Source organism: Colletotrichum truncatum, assembly GCF_014235925.2.
Source record: "Colletotrichum truncatum strain CMES1059 chromosome Unknown Contig_0010, whole genome shotgun sequence".
Taxonomy (NCBI): domain Eukaryota; kingdom Fungi; phylum Ascomycota; class Sordariomycetes; order Glomerellales; family Glomerellaceae; genus Colletotrichum; species Colletotrichum truncatum.
The window spans coordinates 2,260,260-2,278,014 of NW_027222407.1; the positions used below are offsets into that span (position 1 = coordinate 2,260,260).

The following is a 17,755-nucleotide window of genomic DNA, read 5'->3' on the forward strand; positions in this document are numbered from 1 at the left end:
GTCTTAGCACAGGTACTGGCTTGACTGGACCAGACCAGACTAGATCAGGACTACGAGACACCAGTCATCGACGTCTGATGGGATTCTAGGGCCTGTCTACCCCTCCTCGCATCACCTAGGATTCTGTTCGCACGTCCCTTCTCAAGCTCAAAATACTACCTCACCACAACATTCCACGTGCAGGCTAAAACTTTGTACGCCCGATGTCTGCAATCCGGCCATACTGCCTCACGTGGAGTACCCACTGATGTGCAGACCAAGCCGTTCAGCGCGACGGTCCACGACCCAACCCACACCCAAAGGACGGTGGCTTGACCCTGTGCAACAATCGTATGAGCGCTGCGAACCACTAGCCGTCAAGCGATGCTCTGCCATGCCACCTGGGCGGACGATGCGTGGTGGCCGTTAAGTAGGTCGACTGGTCAAGCAGGCACTTGCATTGTCATAGAGGCGGTCAATTGGTTCAAAAGTAACAGTATGACGCCTCGGTCATGTCGCGAACGACGTGCCACAAGGAAAGGTACACACCATGCGAGTTGACCACCATCACAGCATCCGTCGCCAGCCACGGTTGTAGTAGGCCGTAGGGGAGTCGTGAGCTCGGTTGCAGTTCAGTGCCAGGCAGACAAGGTTACTCGTTCATCTTTCGCACTGCGGTCTCAGGGTAAGGATTGCATGTTGTCATGCCTCCCTTCTTCCACATCCCATCATTGTACATTGACTGATCGAGCTCTGTAAGCCGTCCGTAATCTGCGTATACTTTTTTAGCTTTCATCACGCATCCAATGCTTTCTCCTCATCTCCGTTCGACGCGTCTACAACGGACTTCACGTACCCTGCCCCTTCAGGGCGCCCCTCATCTTCCCAGCATGCTTGTACTGTCTCCTAATTCCTCTTCGCATACCATCCCGGCCAATCTTTGGGAAAAACCACCTCGGTAGCGAGGATTTTTGATCATCTGGTAGACCCACCAAAGATAAAACCGGGGCCACTTTCGGCTGTTCTTTGCCTTTCGGGAGGGCTGTTGCCTCTTGTCATTTGATGCCCAAGAAAAAGGGTGGGATTTTGAGTTTTTGGTGAGGCTGGAACCAATCTCACAGAACGCAACATCATCTGCACAGGGCGCAAATAGCTCTCACACCCGGGGTTTTTAACCCTCATTCCAGTTCGGGCTTTTTGGAGTGGGACACAAGGCAACGTTATTCGACCGATTACGACCTTTCGATTACAGATGCTCATCTTCCAGCAATTCGTGTACGGTGGTTGACTACCTGCATTTGCCCGTCGCTCCCCACGCGTCAGACTCGCCACGGGCACCAAACAGCATCAATCAACTCCTGGCAAGCAGCTCGTCTTGGAGCAGCATCTTCATCACGGCAACGCAGAGCAATGCGCGTGTGCATTGACTCGTCCAATGACATGGCAGAGCAAGCTTCATGCGGACTGACAGCCATGCAGCATGCCAAGTGCGTTGCGGTATGCATGCTACTGCTCTCGAAAGAACACGTCCCGTGCGCTAGGTTGGTCGGTTGAATCAACTCAGGGATCTCCGTAATGAGTAGGTGCCAGCAATCCATTTCCGGGAAAGCCAGGAAGCAAGTTTCAAGGCTTGTCTGAGACATATGTTCCTGACTATTCCCAATACCTCGAGGCTTTTTGCAGCTAGGGCAGAGGGGACGCCTCGGGCGCCGCTGATGTTATGGAATCAATGCCAAGCCTTCAGGAACCAACCCGGAAAGACATCTTTATCGAGTTATTCGACCGCCGACAGTGATCCCCTTCCCCCCGTTGGCAAGCTGCTGTAGCCGACGCGTCTCACATGTCTATGGGGTATTTTCCCAGGCAAGCCCAGGCCAGGTTGCCAGGGACATTATGCCATTATGGCAAATGGCACCCCTGGTGAATGAAGTCATGAGGCCACCAAGCGGTCAGTCCTGCTGTGTTCTTCGAGGAACAAGCATCCTCCAGGGGTACATGGCAAGGCCTGTGAGTGTCAAGCAGAGTGCGGCCAATTTTAAGCCCCCAACGGACAAGGGTGCTGACCCTCCCCCCTTGTCAGACTGGGGTGGGCTGATGGAGAGGCGGACAGCAGTGGATCAAGCGGTATCAACACTGTGATCGAAATGGGCGCGAGTTGCATGCCCTTATGTAACGCGCAGGGCCAAAAGTACATGTCGGGTAGAATGGGTAGGAAAAGCGGCTTATTTTTCGCTCGCTACCAGTTGGTTGAGCGTCACATATCCACAACGGCAGGTATCGACCGTGAAAAGCGGCACCCATTTTGCCGCCGAGCAGAAACTCGTACTATGTATGTAGGCAGCAGACATGCGTTCAGCTATTGCGAAAGCGATCCCATACATCCATCCCACTTATGGAGTATGAGATACAGAAAAGGAGAGTGTTCATAGCGGTGAAGGGGACAGGAAGAGGTTTACAGCAAACGCCGCTCATACCCGCACGAAACGACAGGACTACCGAACTGGGGCACCCTCGCAGACCAGTCTTTGACTGTTGTTACGCTGGGTGAAGTGGGAGGGGAAAAAAAAAAAAAAGGTACACCTATCACAGGCGCCTCGCTGATTACTCCGTGTCGGCGTTCCAAGATGGCCAATATCGGGCGAGCCAGACTCCGTCCGACCACTTCGGCAGCGGAGTATCCTGGTGGAGGCACGAAGAGGCAAAGGAGAAGTCGAGCGGCTGGAGTGGGAAAGTCGGTTTCCCATCTTCCCAGCTGCCATGGCGTGGGCCAATTCCGCTGCTGACGGTGGTTCATGAAGATCGTCCATTGATTGAAGACCCACTGCCCAGCTCTGGCTCACACCAACTTGCTATGTCACATACAGCCTGATTTCCTGTATCATAGAATGCCAACAGGGCCTTTGCGCTCTTACCCACCCTCGAATCCCCAAAGGTTCATCAATAGTCATCCAGACAAAGACTGGTTTTGGACCCTCGGCTACCCCCTTTAGGATAATCCGCCTCCTGCTGCAGGGGGCCTGTATGCTGCAGTCCCAGGTATCATCGCGCGAATTCCAAGAGGGGGGCCGATTCCTTTCCGCTATCCGGTTCATGTCTATACGCAGGCGGGCCATTGAACAGCGCACCCCACAAACTCCCACCTTGCAGTGCCTTCGCTTCACTGCTAGTGCGGCGCTCGGATGCGTGTACGCAGAAACTTTACGAATTACAACATGCTTAGGGGCTCCAGCTGGACTCCTACCATTCGACGCGTGCAGCAACAGAACATTACCAAGAACGCCTAACAGAAAACAGACAATTGGATAGCTGACGGGAGCCGACTAGTCTAATGATCGCCGCGATGGTAGGTCCTATTTGGCGATCATTAGGTCCGCATGGTATGTGACCAGAAGAGTTCTAGGTGCCTCACGAAAACAGCCTGGAAGCGTTTCTTTGAGAGGCTTGAGTTGACGACACTTGACGCTCTCCCCTCGCATCGTGATATTTTCCAGGGCAAGCCTTTGCTTCACCAATGTTTCCACTACAAGCCCTTACCACCGTAAAGTCGACATGATGCCTTTGACGGGTGTGAGTGTTGTACATCGGCAATCGGAACTGATGACTCGTTTTATTTCGTCACTACTTCCGAGAAACACTTGTTTTCCCAAAGGGCCATGATATTTTGCCATGTTGATCGCCTTTTTTTTTTTTTTCTCTACCAATGATCAACCTTGGGCGCTCCACACATCCACTTGTGGGTGCGAAAGGCCGAGCGGCGGAGTAAAATTCACCTCTGAAGAACTTTCGTGCTCCATTCAGAATGCTTGGATGTTCAAATCCATACATAATCGAGCATCGATAAACTGACTGCTACTGGCTTCCAGAGGCCTAGACTGACGTAGGAGTAACCTTTTCAGCCAGTAACAAACATTCCTTTGACTCTGTCCGGAGACAACCGAAAAAGAAGCAGCAGCATCAGCAACACCGCAACTTGCTTAAGTGGCGCTGCGCGCCATTGGAGGTAACCTCACTTGGCCCAATCAGCCCCAGTAACCGCTTGTTGAATGAACGCACATGACAAGACCGTCCTGCGGGCGAGTTATCCTCTCGGAATGTGTCAGCCTCAGTATTGTCGACTACGACAGACCTTCACCATCAAGAAAGACAACCATCTGAGCTGAAGGGTAAATTGCCAACATACACATCTGTTTCCAGGGGTATGAAACTCGGGTTAGCCGGGTCACTTGGTCTCAATCAAAATATATGCCCATTTAGGCTGTCTTGATTCGATTCTCATGCTCCTAGAGAGACTGTTATGTTGACTTTAAGCTCTGGGTTGGGGTCAACGCCGAAAGATTGCAGCCTATACACCGGACAGGTCAAAGTTCAGGGCCATAACGAAAGCCATCGTTTGCGTGAGGGGTTTGCGTGAGGGGTTTGCGCCATGGAAAGCGCTTGATCAGCCCCTGTGAATGTCTTTCTCTCGGGATTTGGTCGTTGGCATTCACCGGCTTCTGACAAGGTTCTACCCGTTTCACCGCGGCTGTGGTCACGAGTTCTCTCAGAAGCCAACGATCACCCTGCTATGCGGCGCAAATCACGGTTCTCGGTGACGACCACCATTTCTCAATCAGATTTTTATTATCGCATCGATGATGCCTGTCGTTCTAGGACTCGATGGAAGTCTCTTTCACATTTAACCGCGCGTACAGCGTCGTCTTTCAATCAGTCTGGCAACACTGACGACTATGTATGGAGGCCACATCGGATGGAATTCCCGTCACCCCACTCTGCTTCTCACCCCCTCCTCTTCTTTCGACCATATTCATACGTCGTGCTCCATGCCCGTGGTCGAGTCTCAGGGCATGGATGTGTGCTTCTTTTCCTTAACAACCAATCCCCGTCGAGACTTCGCAATTCTTCAACAAAATTGAAGTTACCCCTGAGTGGCGAAGCCTTCTATTGACATCCAAGCATAGACGAGACACTGCCAGGACCCAAATACGAGCCCATCACGTTTCCATTTATTGAAACCGCTTGGATGTTTTCGACGCTAGTCATTCATCCCAACAGGGCACCTGGCCATACACAGCGAACATTGTCCGTGCAGACGGAAATGCCTCTCGCAGTATCCGCATCCCCTATCCCCAACTGCCGTGAAATTCAGCAATCAACGATTGTGCGCTTTGAACTAAACAGCAATGAAGACAAGGAACTTTGGAGGAAGGCGTTACTCTCAAACATTTAGTGTCATCTGTACATTAGATGCAGTGGAAGATTGGAACGCAGGAGTATTCAGCAAGCAGCGCTCGGTCATGGAGGCTGGGCAGCCACGCACATCCGACGATGTGACATTACAAGGACGAGCGCTGGGATGCCATCCGTCAAACTGCCCTAGCCCTCGCTCCCGCCCCTAGATTTGCCTCCAACAAAAGCTCCCGTCGACGATGGGCAAGCCGTCCCACATGGTCATACTGATGAGCGACCTTGTTCCCTTCATCCGTAGCGCCTCTAATGAGGATAGCGGCGGATGAGAGTATTGGGAAAGATGATCATCGGAACCGACTGCCTTGCTGCAACTTCCTACTGGAGAGAGGTCGATCTAGCCCAACTAGCCGTCAGCCTGCGCTAAAGTTGCATCGGCCAAGTCTCGAGCCGGGCAGACGATGCCTTATGGGACGCCCGCAAGCGCAACAAAGGCCCCTTCCCAACCCCATCATAGTTCTAGTGGCTCCTTTTGTGATCACGGGCTCGTGGGTTATCAACTTAACCCCCCTTTTCTTTCTTCGCTCCCGATGACGGTGCCGGCGCCGGTTGAAAATCGCGCTCAAGGACCCCCCACCCCCAAAGGACAATTTGCTGGCCTGACAGTTGTTAGGATCAAACCAAGCGCCATTTCAAGGTTGGTTTTTCTCTGACAAGCCGCGCCCCGTTACTCCCCGTCCGAAATCGACAGGGTGCCATCTCATGGCTAGCTAGCCTTATGGCTGAAGGGCGTCTGCGCATCGGTTAGTAGGTGCAATGAAGCAGAAACATGTTTGCGTTGGAGGTTGTCCTCATAGTCATTTGGCTAAAACGTTGGAGCCACGATATCGCGCCCATTGTTGCGCATCTGTTCGTATCGGAAATGCAATGGATGTCAGGGAACCGCAGTCAGCAAATGTTTGCTCGCGGCCAGGTCCAGACCTCTCCTGAGTCATCCGACTCAAGGAAGGGTTGCGTATACCATAGACGCGGCCTGGCTGTTCTTCTCCAGCCCTGCCGCAGCACACGAATTCTTGAGTCGCTGCTGCTGTGATTATGGGACCTTGAACGCTTCCGAAACGGCTTCGGCAATCGGTCGATGGGTAAAGAAGCCAGCTTGTCGGCATCTGAGAGACTCCTTCACCCTACTGCCACTTTGCAACACTGCATCCGAAAGTGGAATTTTTTAAGCAGCACACAGGGTTCCGTTCCCATTGATGCCGCGGTGAGCTCAAATAACAGGGGGAGGGACGAAAGAGAAAAGTCAAAAAGGAGCACAGGATAGATTGAGACTGTCGCAAGATGGGCCCCCTGGGATTGGGCCACGCAGCAGTCAATGATGTCGTCAAAAAAGGGGATTGGGCTGCATTCCCCCGACGGATGATATTCACAAGGATCTGCGCAACCCCTGTGGGTTGACGAGGTTAAGGCCCACAATAGTCCGCCCGACCAGGACACCACGTTTGTTGGTCTGTCTCGCCCCTTCGACTACCGCCCTCCCTCCCGAGCCCCAAGGACTTGGATCCAGGTTACACACTCCATGACCAAATACCCTTCCTTTTCTCCTTTACTCGTTTAGCCTTTTGTGTGTATCAAGTTGCACAAAGAAAAAACGCCAAAGGGGGGGTAACATGATGCCAAGATGACCTGACCTATCCTCTTACTTGGGACGGCATCTCTAGTGTGTTCGGGGAGACAAGGGGGCAGGCCTTGGTATGAGGGATTATGACGAAAAGGCTAAAAAGCGTTGACGACGCACCGCGTCCCGGGACTATGGTCACGGCACTTCTCTGGGGAAACGGGAGCATTTATTTTTCTCAAGCCCTCTCTAACCAAAAGGGAATATGGTTCAGCAAATCGGGACAGACGGGACAAACATACTCTGGCCGGGTTAACAGTCGATGTAATGACATCCCTCACCCCTTCTTTCTCCGTCTCCTCATGACTGATCCTTCTTTCACCTGGAAATCGATTAGCCTGCGGCTGGACGAGGGAGAGAGAGGGTGAGCCTGGGGGCTCGAATTCCGTCGTCGAGGCACGATGCAACCTGCACCCTGCTTACGGCCAATTTTCTCCAAGTTGAACATGATCCTACGCCATACAAGGGACGCTTTGCCGCATGCTTTCGCTCACGCCCGCCACAGACGTAAACAGTTCTCTTTTTAGTTAGCAGTTCTTCAGCACTGGTCAACGGCTCGCCCTAATCCATACCTGGTGGGCTTCCAGCAACGCTAACCGACGCTATCCCACTTACCAGCAAGCTCGCCTGACGTGCTCCCCGATATTCACACTTGACCATATTCATGACAAACTTGCCCAATCTAGCCCACGAATATTGGCAGGCTTCTTTCTGGCCACTGAAGGGGTCAGCGCTAGCCCAAAGGGGGCTCTCTGCAGCTGCAGGCTGCATGTATTGGTGTAGGTGTAAATCCCAACCAGAACCCACAAGCTTCAGGGCAACGTACGACTCGAGACTCGACCCAAGGCATGTTCAGTCGTGATCACCACTCGCTTATCCCTACAGTTGCAATTTGATCTCGGGTATGCGCAGTCTATCAGCGAGGCCTGAGACCGCATGCTCACCTCAATCTCCCTTGAGGGCATACGCGCCCAATCACCGCACATGTTACCACGCAGGTGCTGAAATAAACTTTCTCACCCGTAGCACTTTTACACTCCCACCGGTCTCGACAACGTCCGTACTACTGGCCCCAATTTGGACGAAACTGGAACATTCTCACTGAATGACAGTTAATCGTGCAAAAAAGTATCGCATCTCAAATCTCACACCCATATGGCCGCCCCCCTTTTGTTCTCCCGCCATCCGCCAGTACCTTCCCCGCGAGAAGCTCAAGTTTAGAGAAAATGGACGGATCATTGGATGTTGGCGCTGTCGCGTCTCGCGTCCCGTGCTTCCAAAGAAGGGCTTTTCTTTGTTCTCATTCTTTCCCCAACCCGCATTCTCAAACAGACTTCGGATGTAAATGGAACGCCTCTATCCGCGCCACACGGCGCGTTCCTCCAATACCTCGAGCAAATCCATCAGTCATCCAACTTGACTGACTCGGAAAAAGAGGATGGTATCCCCTTTTTTTGCCTCTCTTCTTTTTCACGCCCCCTCCTCTGTGTCCAATGAACCCGACCAACTGTGTTTTTGCTTCCGGAGAAACTAACCCATGTCCTGCTTGAGACGGCACATCCGTTCATCCAAACGCAGCAACAGCGGACAGGCGTAGGCCAGTATGCCAATGCCGTAACATGGGGAGCATACGAAACCAACCCCTCCCCCCCCCTCTTCTAATACACAAACACATACGCACACAAATGAGAAGAGAGAGAATGAGGAGCCACATCACATTTGCCAAGTGGATGTTCTGAGCGCCCAGGCCCCCCTCGTTCTCGGCCTAACACACGGAACTGTGGGTAATTAACCCGAGAATTATACAATCTCCCCCAGCATCGCAAGTGGCGCACTTCAATGATTCGTGCCCTGCCATAGCCGCATCTGCTGTCTGTGGGTCAGTCATTTTTTGGAAATCCAGTTGTTGGCTTGTAATTAACCCTTAGGACAGACGAGTCCGGCAGCGGGAGGGGAGACAAGGGCTCCACCGCGAACAAAGACATACTTCCGCGGGCAGGGTCCTTTTTCAGCCCCCTACTCCGCTTCTCTCCCTACCTGGTTTCCCCGCCCCGCTACCTTTAGGCCGAAGATCTTTGCCTCTTCGCCGGAGGCTACCCGAGGGACGTCCAGTTGCAGAACGGACGCTGATCACTCTTGGGAGGAGCTGTGTTCTCCGTGTAATTCCCTTCTAGGCTCCGTCTACCACTACCTCGTCTTATACGCTTGCATACGTTTGGAGTGCGACAACTGGCACAAATTGCTCATCAGCCTCCTCCTTGTGACCCAAGTTTTTATTAAAGGAATCTTTGGAATCATTGTCGTCACGAGCTGGTGACCACAGAGGAGGCAGTCAAACAGGATAGGCCAGGACACATGTGAAGTTACGCGCGGGCGCGGCCAGCTATCGAACCAAGCCCCGATATGGCTACTACGACATCTTGAGAGGAGAGCCTTTTTTTCGGATAGAGATCAATGACAAATCCACCCGCCCACATCTTGCTTTCTCTGCCATCTTCCGTGTCCGACTTGGCTCATTTCGTTTCCTAGACCCTCCCGGAGTATGTTCCGTGGGTGATGGGAGGAACGAGTTCGACACACCCCCTCCCCCCTTAGACCAGAGCGTTTGGGCCGCCTCAATTCCATCAACTGCATCTCGTCCCAATTCTTTTTGCCCTTCCTTTGCACGCTGCCAACGCTCGCACACCCGTCGACGGTGCTGTTGGTGCTGTTGCTGGCGCTGACTTTCCCCATGTTGGTGCCCGGCTTGTGGCTATCCCGGCAGCGCTCTGATGGTTAGTTCGCTAGCTGATGAGCTGGACTCATCTAGCGGACGATTGTAGCGTCGTTGGTTCTTCTTCGTTGGCATCAGGAAACTCAATGGCGTAGGAGGTTAGTGGACGCCCCTATTCAGAGACGGTGCCGCCTTACTTGATTTAGAGGGGAGTGTGAGGGCAAAAACACGACATTGCCTTCCGGTGTCGATGGGGTGAGAACAGAGAAAGAGGAAGGGGGGGAAGGAGCAGAGAAGAAAAAGGCGCCGGCGTCATGCGGTAAGACTGGCGGGAAGACAAGATGGACAGAAGGCTAGGGAAAGCCTTCAAGACCAAGGACGACACGACACGATACACGAGCCAGACACGCACGACGCGCGTAGGATTCATGCATGTTCCTTTTCCACGCCCCCATCTGTTCGGCCTTCTCATGTATGCTCGCCCCTTCGTGTCATCTGGTCTTGCCCGTGAGAAAGGAGAGGCCAGAGGGTGGCGGGGGAAGAAAAAGTGGCTGACTGGCTCCATTGCATCACGGACTTCACTTGCAAGGAGGACAGAAAGGAGGGGAAAAGTAAGGTCACGGTTCCTGCAGTACACGTAGCCTACCCAGCCACTTAGCGTAGCTGCTGCGGCAGCAGTAGCACATGTGCCCGTTCGAGCGTCTCTTCTTCTGGTGATCATACGGTGATGTAGAGGATGGCTGTGACTGAAGCCGTCAGATGGCTGGAGTGCTCGTGCCGTGCATGACGGCCGCACACTTCGGCGTCGGAGATGGCACAGATGACACTACTCGTGAACCAGTCATCCAATCTTGTGGCTGTTCTGTACTTGGTTACTGACGCGGACAGCGCAGAATCACTTGGCTATGGAATCACTTGGCTGTGTACAGACATCACGAGATGGGGGACCAGAGAGGGGGGAAAAGTTAAAGGGGAATAGAGAAAGTAGACAGACAAGCTGGGCGGGCAGCAAAGGCCGAGGAGTAGTTGAACTCGGGGTAGTTTGGAAATGCATGTGGGTGCAGTTGCATACATGCTTCCATTACCGGCTTGTTCTCCTCCGAACCTCACCCGTCCGCCTTGCGCTTGGAATGCTCAAAACGGCCGGGCAGCTAACAAAGTGTCGTGAAGCCAAAGGGAAGAAGGGGAGAGGGAGGGGATGTCATCCCACGTCTAGCAGATCCGGGGTCAGTTCCCCCCTCGCCCTCTTCCACGCCGTTGCAAAGACGAAGACAAGGGAGTGGCGCTCGCTGTCGGTTTTGCCGGTAGTTTGCTTGCTCGTTCGTTCGTTCGACCTACTGTCTGTGATCGTATACCGGTCGTCGTCCGTCGCGGTGCCGTCGGTGAGCTACGGACGCGTAGTCTGCGCGCTTGTAGATGTCAAACTGACGACGTCTGAGACCCCTTAAAAAAAATAAAGTTGAAACAGAAATAAGAAGAAAAAAATGCCATTGTGGAATGGTGAAAAGAGAATGAAATACATGTAGAACGTTACAACGAAGAATCTCGGTCAATTGTAAAATATGTTGTTATTGGGGTGAGAACGGACGGGGCAGATTGTGGAGGTTTCCTCCTGGAAAATTGAGAGGAGAGTTGGAATATGAATGAATGATTGACGCTTGTTTGCGATGTGATGTCGCGAGAAGAGAAGAAGGACAAAATGAATAGGAGGAAAAAGACCAAACGCAGAAACACGGGAGACAATCATCAGCAACTGTGTTCTCGATTAATAGATAGGATAAGAATGTAGGCATTTGTAGAAACGTTATGCTTGTTCAATGGATATACTGGATAACCAGTCCACGAGTTCAAGGGAGTTGTGACTGATGACGCCAATTATAGAGTAAGGAGAAAAAACATGTGCGACATTGCGATCGTGTCTAGGTTATCATCGAGATCCGAGATGTGATATATGACAAGAGGAAGGAAATCGTAAAGGAGAACGACAACTAATAGCCAACGTAAACATCAAAAGTCCCTTCCCCAGCGTTCATCACCAAGTCAAACAGGTCAAGAGTTCGGCAAAGGTCAAAGACATCGACGCGTCAACCTCATCACTGGCATCAGCAAATGGCACCTCATTCGCATCAAAACTTATTATCTGTCGTTGGATGATTGTCCTATTACTACCTGAGTGGCGTGCCGCCCTTTTGAGGGAGCCTTGCCTGGTATACAGTCATCTACGAATACCTCTGTTAGTTGAGCTCTCAACTTCAGAGCCATTCCCAATCTTTGCTCGTGGTAAGAGCGTCAAAAGTCACTGGACCCAACGGAGGGTCTCTAATGCTACTCCTCTTTGACATCCTTCGTCGTGGTCGTCCTCGTTCCCTCTTTAATTTTTGTTCAACCTGATCCACGTTTTTTGACCATGCCTCAAGAAATAATCGCAAACACCCAAAGCCGTTGTGGGCCAAATAAAAAGATAAACACACAAGGAAAATGAATAGAAGTCATGGAAAAGATACCAGACTGGAAAGACACGTTTTGCGTGACCATGGTACCTCGAATCTAAAACCCCGCCGTCTACTTGAACGCCGATTTTGCATGGAATTGCGCAATATGCCGCCGCATGGATTATCAATCACCTCGCCTTTGGAAAAGTCCGCTCGGCGAAGTGCTTACCAGCGTCGGCCGCCGCCAAGGGGTGCGTTGTTGGCGTTGTCTATTCATCTTGTTAGCATCATCACCGACGACAGTTGACGGATTTCGACATACTTCTACCACCGCCACCACCACGGCCACGGCCCCAGCCGCCGTAGCGACCGCCGCCGCCGCCTCCGAAGCGGGTCATCTCAGCAAGACGAGGGTCGATCTCCTGGCGCGCTTCTCTCAGCACGTTGACAAGGTCACGAGCCTGCTTGGAGTCTGTTGAGATGTTAGCACGAGCGACGCAGATACGGAAGAAGGGGGGGAAACTGACTGTCAGTGGTGAACAGGGTGATGGCAGTACCCTTGGCGCCAGCACGACCAGTACGACCAATACGATGGATGTAATCCTCCGAGTTGTTGGGGTAGTCGTAGTTAAGCACGTGAGTAATGTTGCGAACATCTTGTCAAAAGGGTTAGCAGTCGCCTCACGATGAGTATAGCAACGTTCCAGCATGGAACCAGGTATTCTTGATAATTATATCAGGCTGTCTTTCACTCTGTCGAAGACAGGGCAGTCTGTATGCGTCAAATGCCATCCTGGAAAGTTCAGTGTACCGGGTCCTCGGGCTAGGGGAATCTTGGGGACAGCTTGATCGAATCAAGAAATGCCACATCCACACTTGTACCATTGGCATAAGGGAGGCACAAGAGTGGTAGAGCGAGTATAGCAAGTCAACGGCTACACACCAGACCAAGACTCCGCACACAGGCAGAGAGAACCAAGGAGACACGAATGCATCAGGCAATATTGCGCAACTAAGAGAGCCCCTAGACATAAGAGTAAAGCACAGCACGAGGCTGCTGGAAGTTGCCATGAGGGTGGGGGGATTTTGATACTCACCAATACCACGCGACGCGACGTCGGTAGCCACCATAATAGGGCTCTTGCCCGTCTTGAACTGGTCCAGGACCCAGTCACGCTCGTTCTGTTGCTTGTCACCGTGGATGGCTGCCATGTTGTTAGCTTGGTCGCACGAAGGTGGCAGGGGATAACCAGGGGGTAAACATACACAGGGCGGGCCAACCGTCCTGGCGAAGGAAGCGGGTAATGTCGTCAGCAACACGCTTGGTGCCGACGAAGATGAGGATCTTGTTCTCCTTGTTGTCCATGACCTTCTCGAGATGCTTGATCATGCGATCACGCTTCTCACTTTCGGACACAACCTCGACAATCTGGGTGATGCGATGGTTGGCAGCCAACTCCATGGAGCCGATGTTGACTTGGATGAAATCGGTAAGGAAGTCGGAGGCAAGAGCGCGGACCTCCTTGGGCCAGGTAGCAGACCACATGAGAGTCTGACGGTCAGGGCGAATCTGACCAATGATCTTGCGAATCTGAGGCTCAAAACCCATGTCCAGCATGCGATCAGCCTCGTCGAGGACCAAGTAAGTCACTCTGCGCAGGTTGGTCTTGCCAGCCTCGAGCATGTCAATGAGACGACCAGGGGTGGCGATGCAGACCTCGACACCGCGAGAGAGATCGCGGATCTGCGGGCCCTTGGGAACACCACCGTAGACGCAGGTGTTGCGAATGCGGGAAGACTTTCCAAACTTGGAAATTTCTTGTTGAATCTGGACCGCGAGCTCACGAGTAGGGGCAAGGATGAGGACGATGGGGCCATCGCCGGGGGCCAGCAAAGGCTGGGCGTTGATGTGGACAATGGCGGGCAGGCAGTAAGTCAGGGTCTTTCCGGAACCTGTCTCGGCAATACCGACGACATCGCGACCGGAAAGAGCCATGGGCCAGCCCTGGGATTGAATAGCAGTCGGGGCAGGGAATCCCTGAGCCTTGACTTCGTCCATGACGTATCTAGGGAAACCAGCCTCATCGAAAGTCTCGACAGGCTTGGGGACATCGGTGCCGGCAATGGTGATCTGGTGCTTGCGGCGGAAAGAGTCGACATCGGCCGGGCTGCGGTTGGCAACCTCTTCGTGCTCCTTGTAGAAAGACTTCTCGAACTTGGGGAGGGCGTTGAGGTCTGTTGAACTACAGTTAGCTAAATGTTTCACAATGCCATCTCGTGTCGAATACTCACCCCATTCTTGCTGGCGAAGACCGGCACCAAGGTTGTTCATGCGGTCACCGCCACCGCCGTAACCACCACCGCCGCCGTAGCCGTTGCTAAATCATCGTCAGTAAAAGAAGAAGAAGAGTTTTCGACGTCGGAAATGCTCGAGTCCGCATGCTGTAGTACTGAGGGATGCCTCAGATCGGTTTGAGGGCACCGTCACATCATCGTGTGGTGCCAAGGCCCGACAGCCTCATCTTGCAAACCGACGCCGTTGGGAAGAATCAATCAAACACATACCCGTTGGAGTAGCCACCGCCGTAACCGCCATCGCGATCACCTCTGTCACCGCGATCACGGTGACCGCCGTAACCACCTCCGCGACCTCCTCTGTAGCCGCCCTCGTGGCCACCACCACCACCGTATCCGCCGCCGTAGGACATGTTTACTAGAGGCAGAGAACGCGCAAGAAGCTTTTGGTCGTTGGGTTCGCTGTTTTGAGCGATGTCAAAGGCAGAAAGAAAGACTGTGGATAGGAAGAGCACGCAGGTTAGGCCCTTTTCTGGAATGAACCGAAAAGAGTGTTGTTTGCGCGAGATGGGGGGGATTGTGAGATGGGAGAGAGGGATGCAAAGGAAGAGGGAGAAAAAAAAATAAGAGGAGGACGGATGGGAGGTTTTGGGTGCGCAAGGCGTTTGGCTGGGGTAGGAATTTTTTTTTCCTCGCCGCCAAACTTTTCATAGCAGGCAGGCGCTGCTTGTAGGGACCTTGCTAAGGCGAAAAGGATACGTACCGTCGGGGTCCCCTTCGTAGCAGCTGCACGTGGACCCGCTTTATCTTATCTGACCGATAAGATAGTGGGTATGACTCGCGATAAGACACCTCAACACTTTGCAACATTTGCCAATGACTCTCGCCTCGCTCAGTCTCTCACCCTGTTGTTTTGGACGGCGTCTCCAATTGAACATATACTGGATTTTGTGCTGCGGATACCGCTGCAAGGTTGACTTGAGCCGGCAAGTCAGGTTACATACATCAGGGATTAAAGGGGGGGTTGCTCTTTATCTTTGTGAATGTGTTTGGCCTCAATAGTGCTACGGCATGTATACCCAAACCGGGCTGTCAATGGAAAGCAGAGCAAGTTGCTTCGGATGACTGAATTGAAGTTCCTACACTGCTAAATTCAAGGCTCTTGGCTCTCTGCTCAACTTCCATTGATCCGGCTGGTCTATTTTTTTTGCAAGGCGTCGTGTGTGTGAGGCTGTTTGGGCCTTCGAATGATGACGGCTGACCAGGTCAACTGCAAGCGAGGTGTTTGAACAACCACGTCGGAAAATTTGTCATTGACGTTTTGGATTTGTGTACCCCATCTACCTCTTTGTTGTAAAGCCTCTCTCTATATACTCTGCGCATTCCTACCAAACACCCATCCTAGTCGGACCATCACCGAGACGGGAACATCTCCCAGAAGCCAATCTCCATCTGTTGCACAGTCAGCTATCGGTTTGAGGCTCGGTTTGTGAAACCTACCTTGGTTGCGTGGATAAAGACATTTACCAGCCGCTCTATGCTTGAAGGACTCTGCAGAACAGCGTGTCTCTCAATCAACTCTGAACCGGTCTTAACAGCTTGGACGTAATCATCAGCAACGTAGTTCTCGATCCACTTCCAGTACGTATTCTCGTCGCGTTTCGTCTTGACATCGCCGTGAAGCTGCTTAGCAACGGCACCGTATCCGAGTAGACAAGGAGCCAACGCCATCTGCAGGCCGATCCAGTCCTCGCTCTGGCCAACATCGAGCACGTAGCGAGTGTACGCGGTACAAGCTACGTTCTGTCAATACCAATTCAGAAGCCGGTGTTGGTGCCTCGGATACTGACCTTGGTGTTCTTCGGTGGCCTCAATCTCGGGAACTGTGATGCCGAAGCCCTTGCAGTAATCGATGTGGAGAGTCATCTCGCGGGCAATGTGGTTGACAATGTTAGCCCCCTATGACCTTGTTAGTTGCCGTACCGAGTATGGTAATATTCTATGCTCACAGCCGAAATGTCTTCAATGCTTTTTGCCTTGTAGGAGGCCAGGGCATTAGCTCTGGCGAAATGAACCTTGACATCTGTCAGCACAAATACAACCAACAGGGTGCTTGAGACAGACCAGGTAGAGGTAGTCCTGAATGAGGTACTTCTTGAAAGACTCGATCGGGAGCGTTCCGTCTCCCATAGCCATGACAAAGGGGTGGTAGACAAATGTCCGCCAAACATCCTTGACATCCGGTCTCTCCAGCATATATTCGATGAACCGCCCAGGAGCAAACGGAAGAGTTTGTATAGAGTGGAAATGGTTCAGCGGACCGTGGCCCTTGCCGTATCCTGGCGCCGTTTTGATAGCAGCCTCAATGTACCGGCAAGCTGACTTTGTAGCTTCAGGCACACCAAGACCTTTCGCCAAGTTCGATGCAATAGCGGCTGCGACAGATCAGTATCTGCACCTCGAAGTCATAGAAGCGACTAACAAGCGAGCGAACAACCAGTCCCATGCGTGTTTGTCGAACTCTGATAGGGGCTCTGGATCCGCATAAACTCTCCATGTCCATAGAGCACATCAACAACAACTCCCTTCTCTTCCTCGGTGTTGGCAACGGTGAGGTCAGCCTTGAACGGTGAGTGCCCGCCCTTGACGAGAACCCATTCTGGGCCGAGCGCGTGAACTTCCTTGGCCATCGTCTCGAGATCCTCGACGCTGGTGACCTCAATCGCTTTTCGCCCTGCGTCTTCGAGGAGAAGCTTTGCCTCGGGGATGTTGGGCGTTAGGACGGTGGTCAGCTTCAGCAAGCCCTCGAGCAACTCTGCAACGGCTTCGCGGGGAAGGAGCTGAGCCCCGCTGGTTGCGATCATTACCTGTTATTTGTTAAGCAACCGGTTTTTAGGAGGGTGGAGAGGAGGCAGCTTTTACCGGATCGACGACCACTTTGGGTATGTTGTGTCTCTTCAAAGCCTCAACGACAGTGCCTATCGTGGCAGGAGAAGCCAGCATGCCTGTTCCGCGGTGTAAGAAAATCGCCAAATGTTATGGAAAACGTGTTTCTCTGACCAGTCTTGACGACATCCACACCAATGTCATTGACACAAGCATCGATTTGCTTCACCAGGAAGTCCTGCGGCACGTGGTGAATATCATGTACACCTGTGGTGTCTTGAGCCGTCAGGGCAGTCGTGGCAGTCATGGAATAGCAGCCATGCGCCGCAATGACCTTCTGGTCTGCCTCTAGGCCGCTGCGAATAGTGTTAATTCAATTTGCCCACAAGAAGAGAGGCCCACGAGTGATTACTCACGCTCCGCCGGAGCAGTCAGACCCAGCAATGACTAGGACTCGTCCCGAAACCATGGTAGCGTCCTACTAGAAAAAACTCAGAAGGGTCAAACTTCCACACTGGCACTGGTGTCAGAAGGCTGATAATGACGAGATTTGCGTTCTTAGAGCGAGTGCGACTTGTAGGTCCGGAG

At 52.6% G+C, this 17,755-nt stretch overlaps 3 protein-coding genes across 3 annotated transcripts; 1 reads left to right on the forward strand and 2 right to left on the reverse strand.

Moving 5' to 3' along the window:
* Window positions 1-5,992: 5,992 nt before the first annotated feature.
* Window positions 5,993-6,256, forward strand: CTRU02_214087 (uncharacterized protein; the record flags this gene model as incomplete). The annotated part of the gene is made up of 1 exon (XM_070206176.1): window positions 5,993-6,256. The coding sequence occupies one exon, from the start codon at window positions 5,993-5,995 to the stop codon at window positions 6,254-6,256; it is 264 nt and encodes an 87-aa protein (XP_070060208.1).
* Window positions 6,257-12,211: 5,955 nt separating this feature from the next.
* CTRU02_214088 (RNA helicase) lies at window positions 12,212-14,694 on the reverse strand (the record flags this gene model as incomplete). The annotated part of the gene is made up of 7 exons (XM_036724641.1): window positions 12,212-12,255; window positions 12,309-12,458; window positions 12,514-12,642; window positions 13,084-13,191; window positions 13,253-14,221; window positions 14,279-14,364; window positions 14,552-14,694. The coding sequence occupies 7 exons, from the start codon at window positions 14,692-14,694 to the stop codon at window positions 12,212-12,214; spliced, it is 1,629 nt and encodes a 542-aa protein (XP_036583760.1).
* A 1,000-nt stretch (window positions 14,695-15,694) lies between these two features.
* On the reverse strand, window positions 15,695-17,636 carry CTRU02_214089 (thiamine biosynthesis protein (thi-4); the record flags this gene model as incomplete). The annotated part of the gene is made up of 9 exons (XM_036724642.1): window positions 15,695-15,733; window positions 15,782-16,077; window positions 16,132-16,240; window positions 16,291-16,356; window positions 16,406-16,716; window positions 16,764-17,148; window positions 17,204-17,286; window positions 17,342-17,523; window positions 17,584-17,636. 9 exons carry the CDS (start codon window positions 17,634-17,636, stop codon window positions 15,695-15,697), a joined length of 1,524 nt encoding a protein of 507 aa, XP_036583761.1.
* Between the last annotated feature and the right edge of the window lie 119 nt (window positions 17,637-17,755).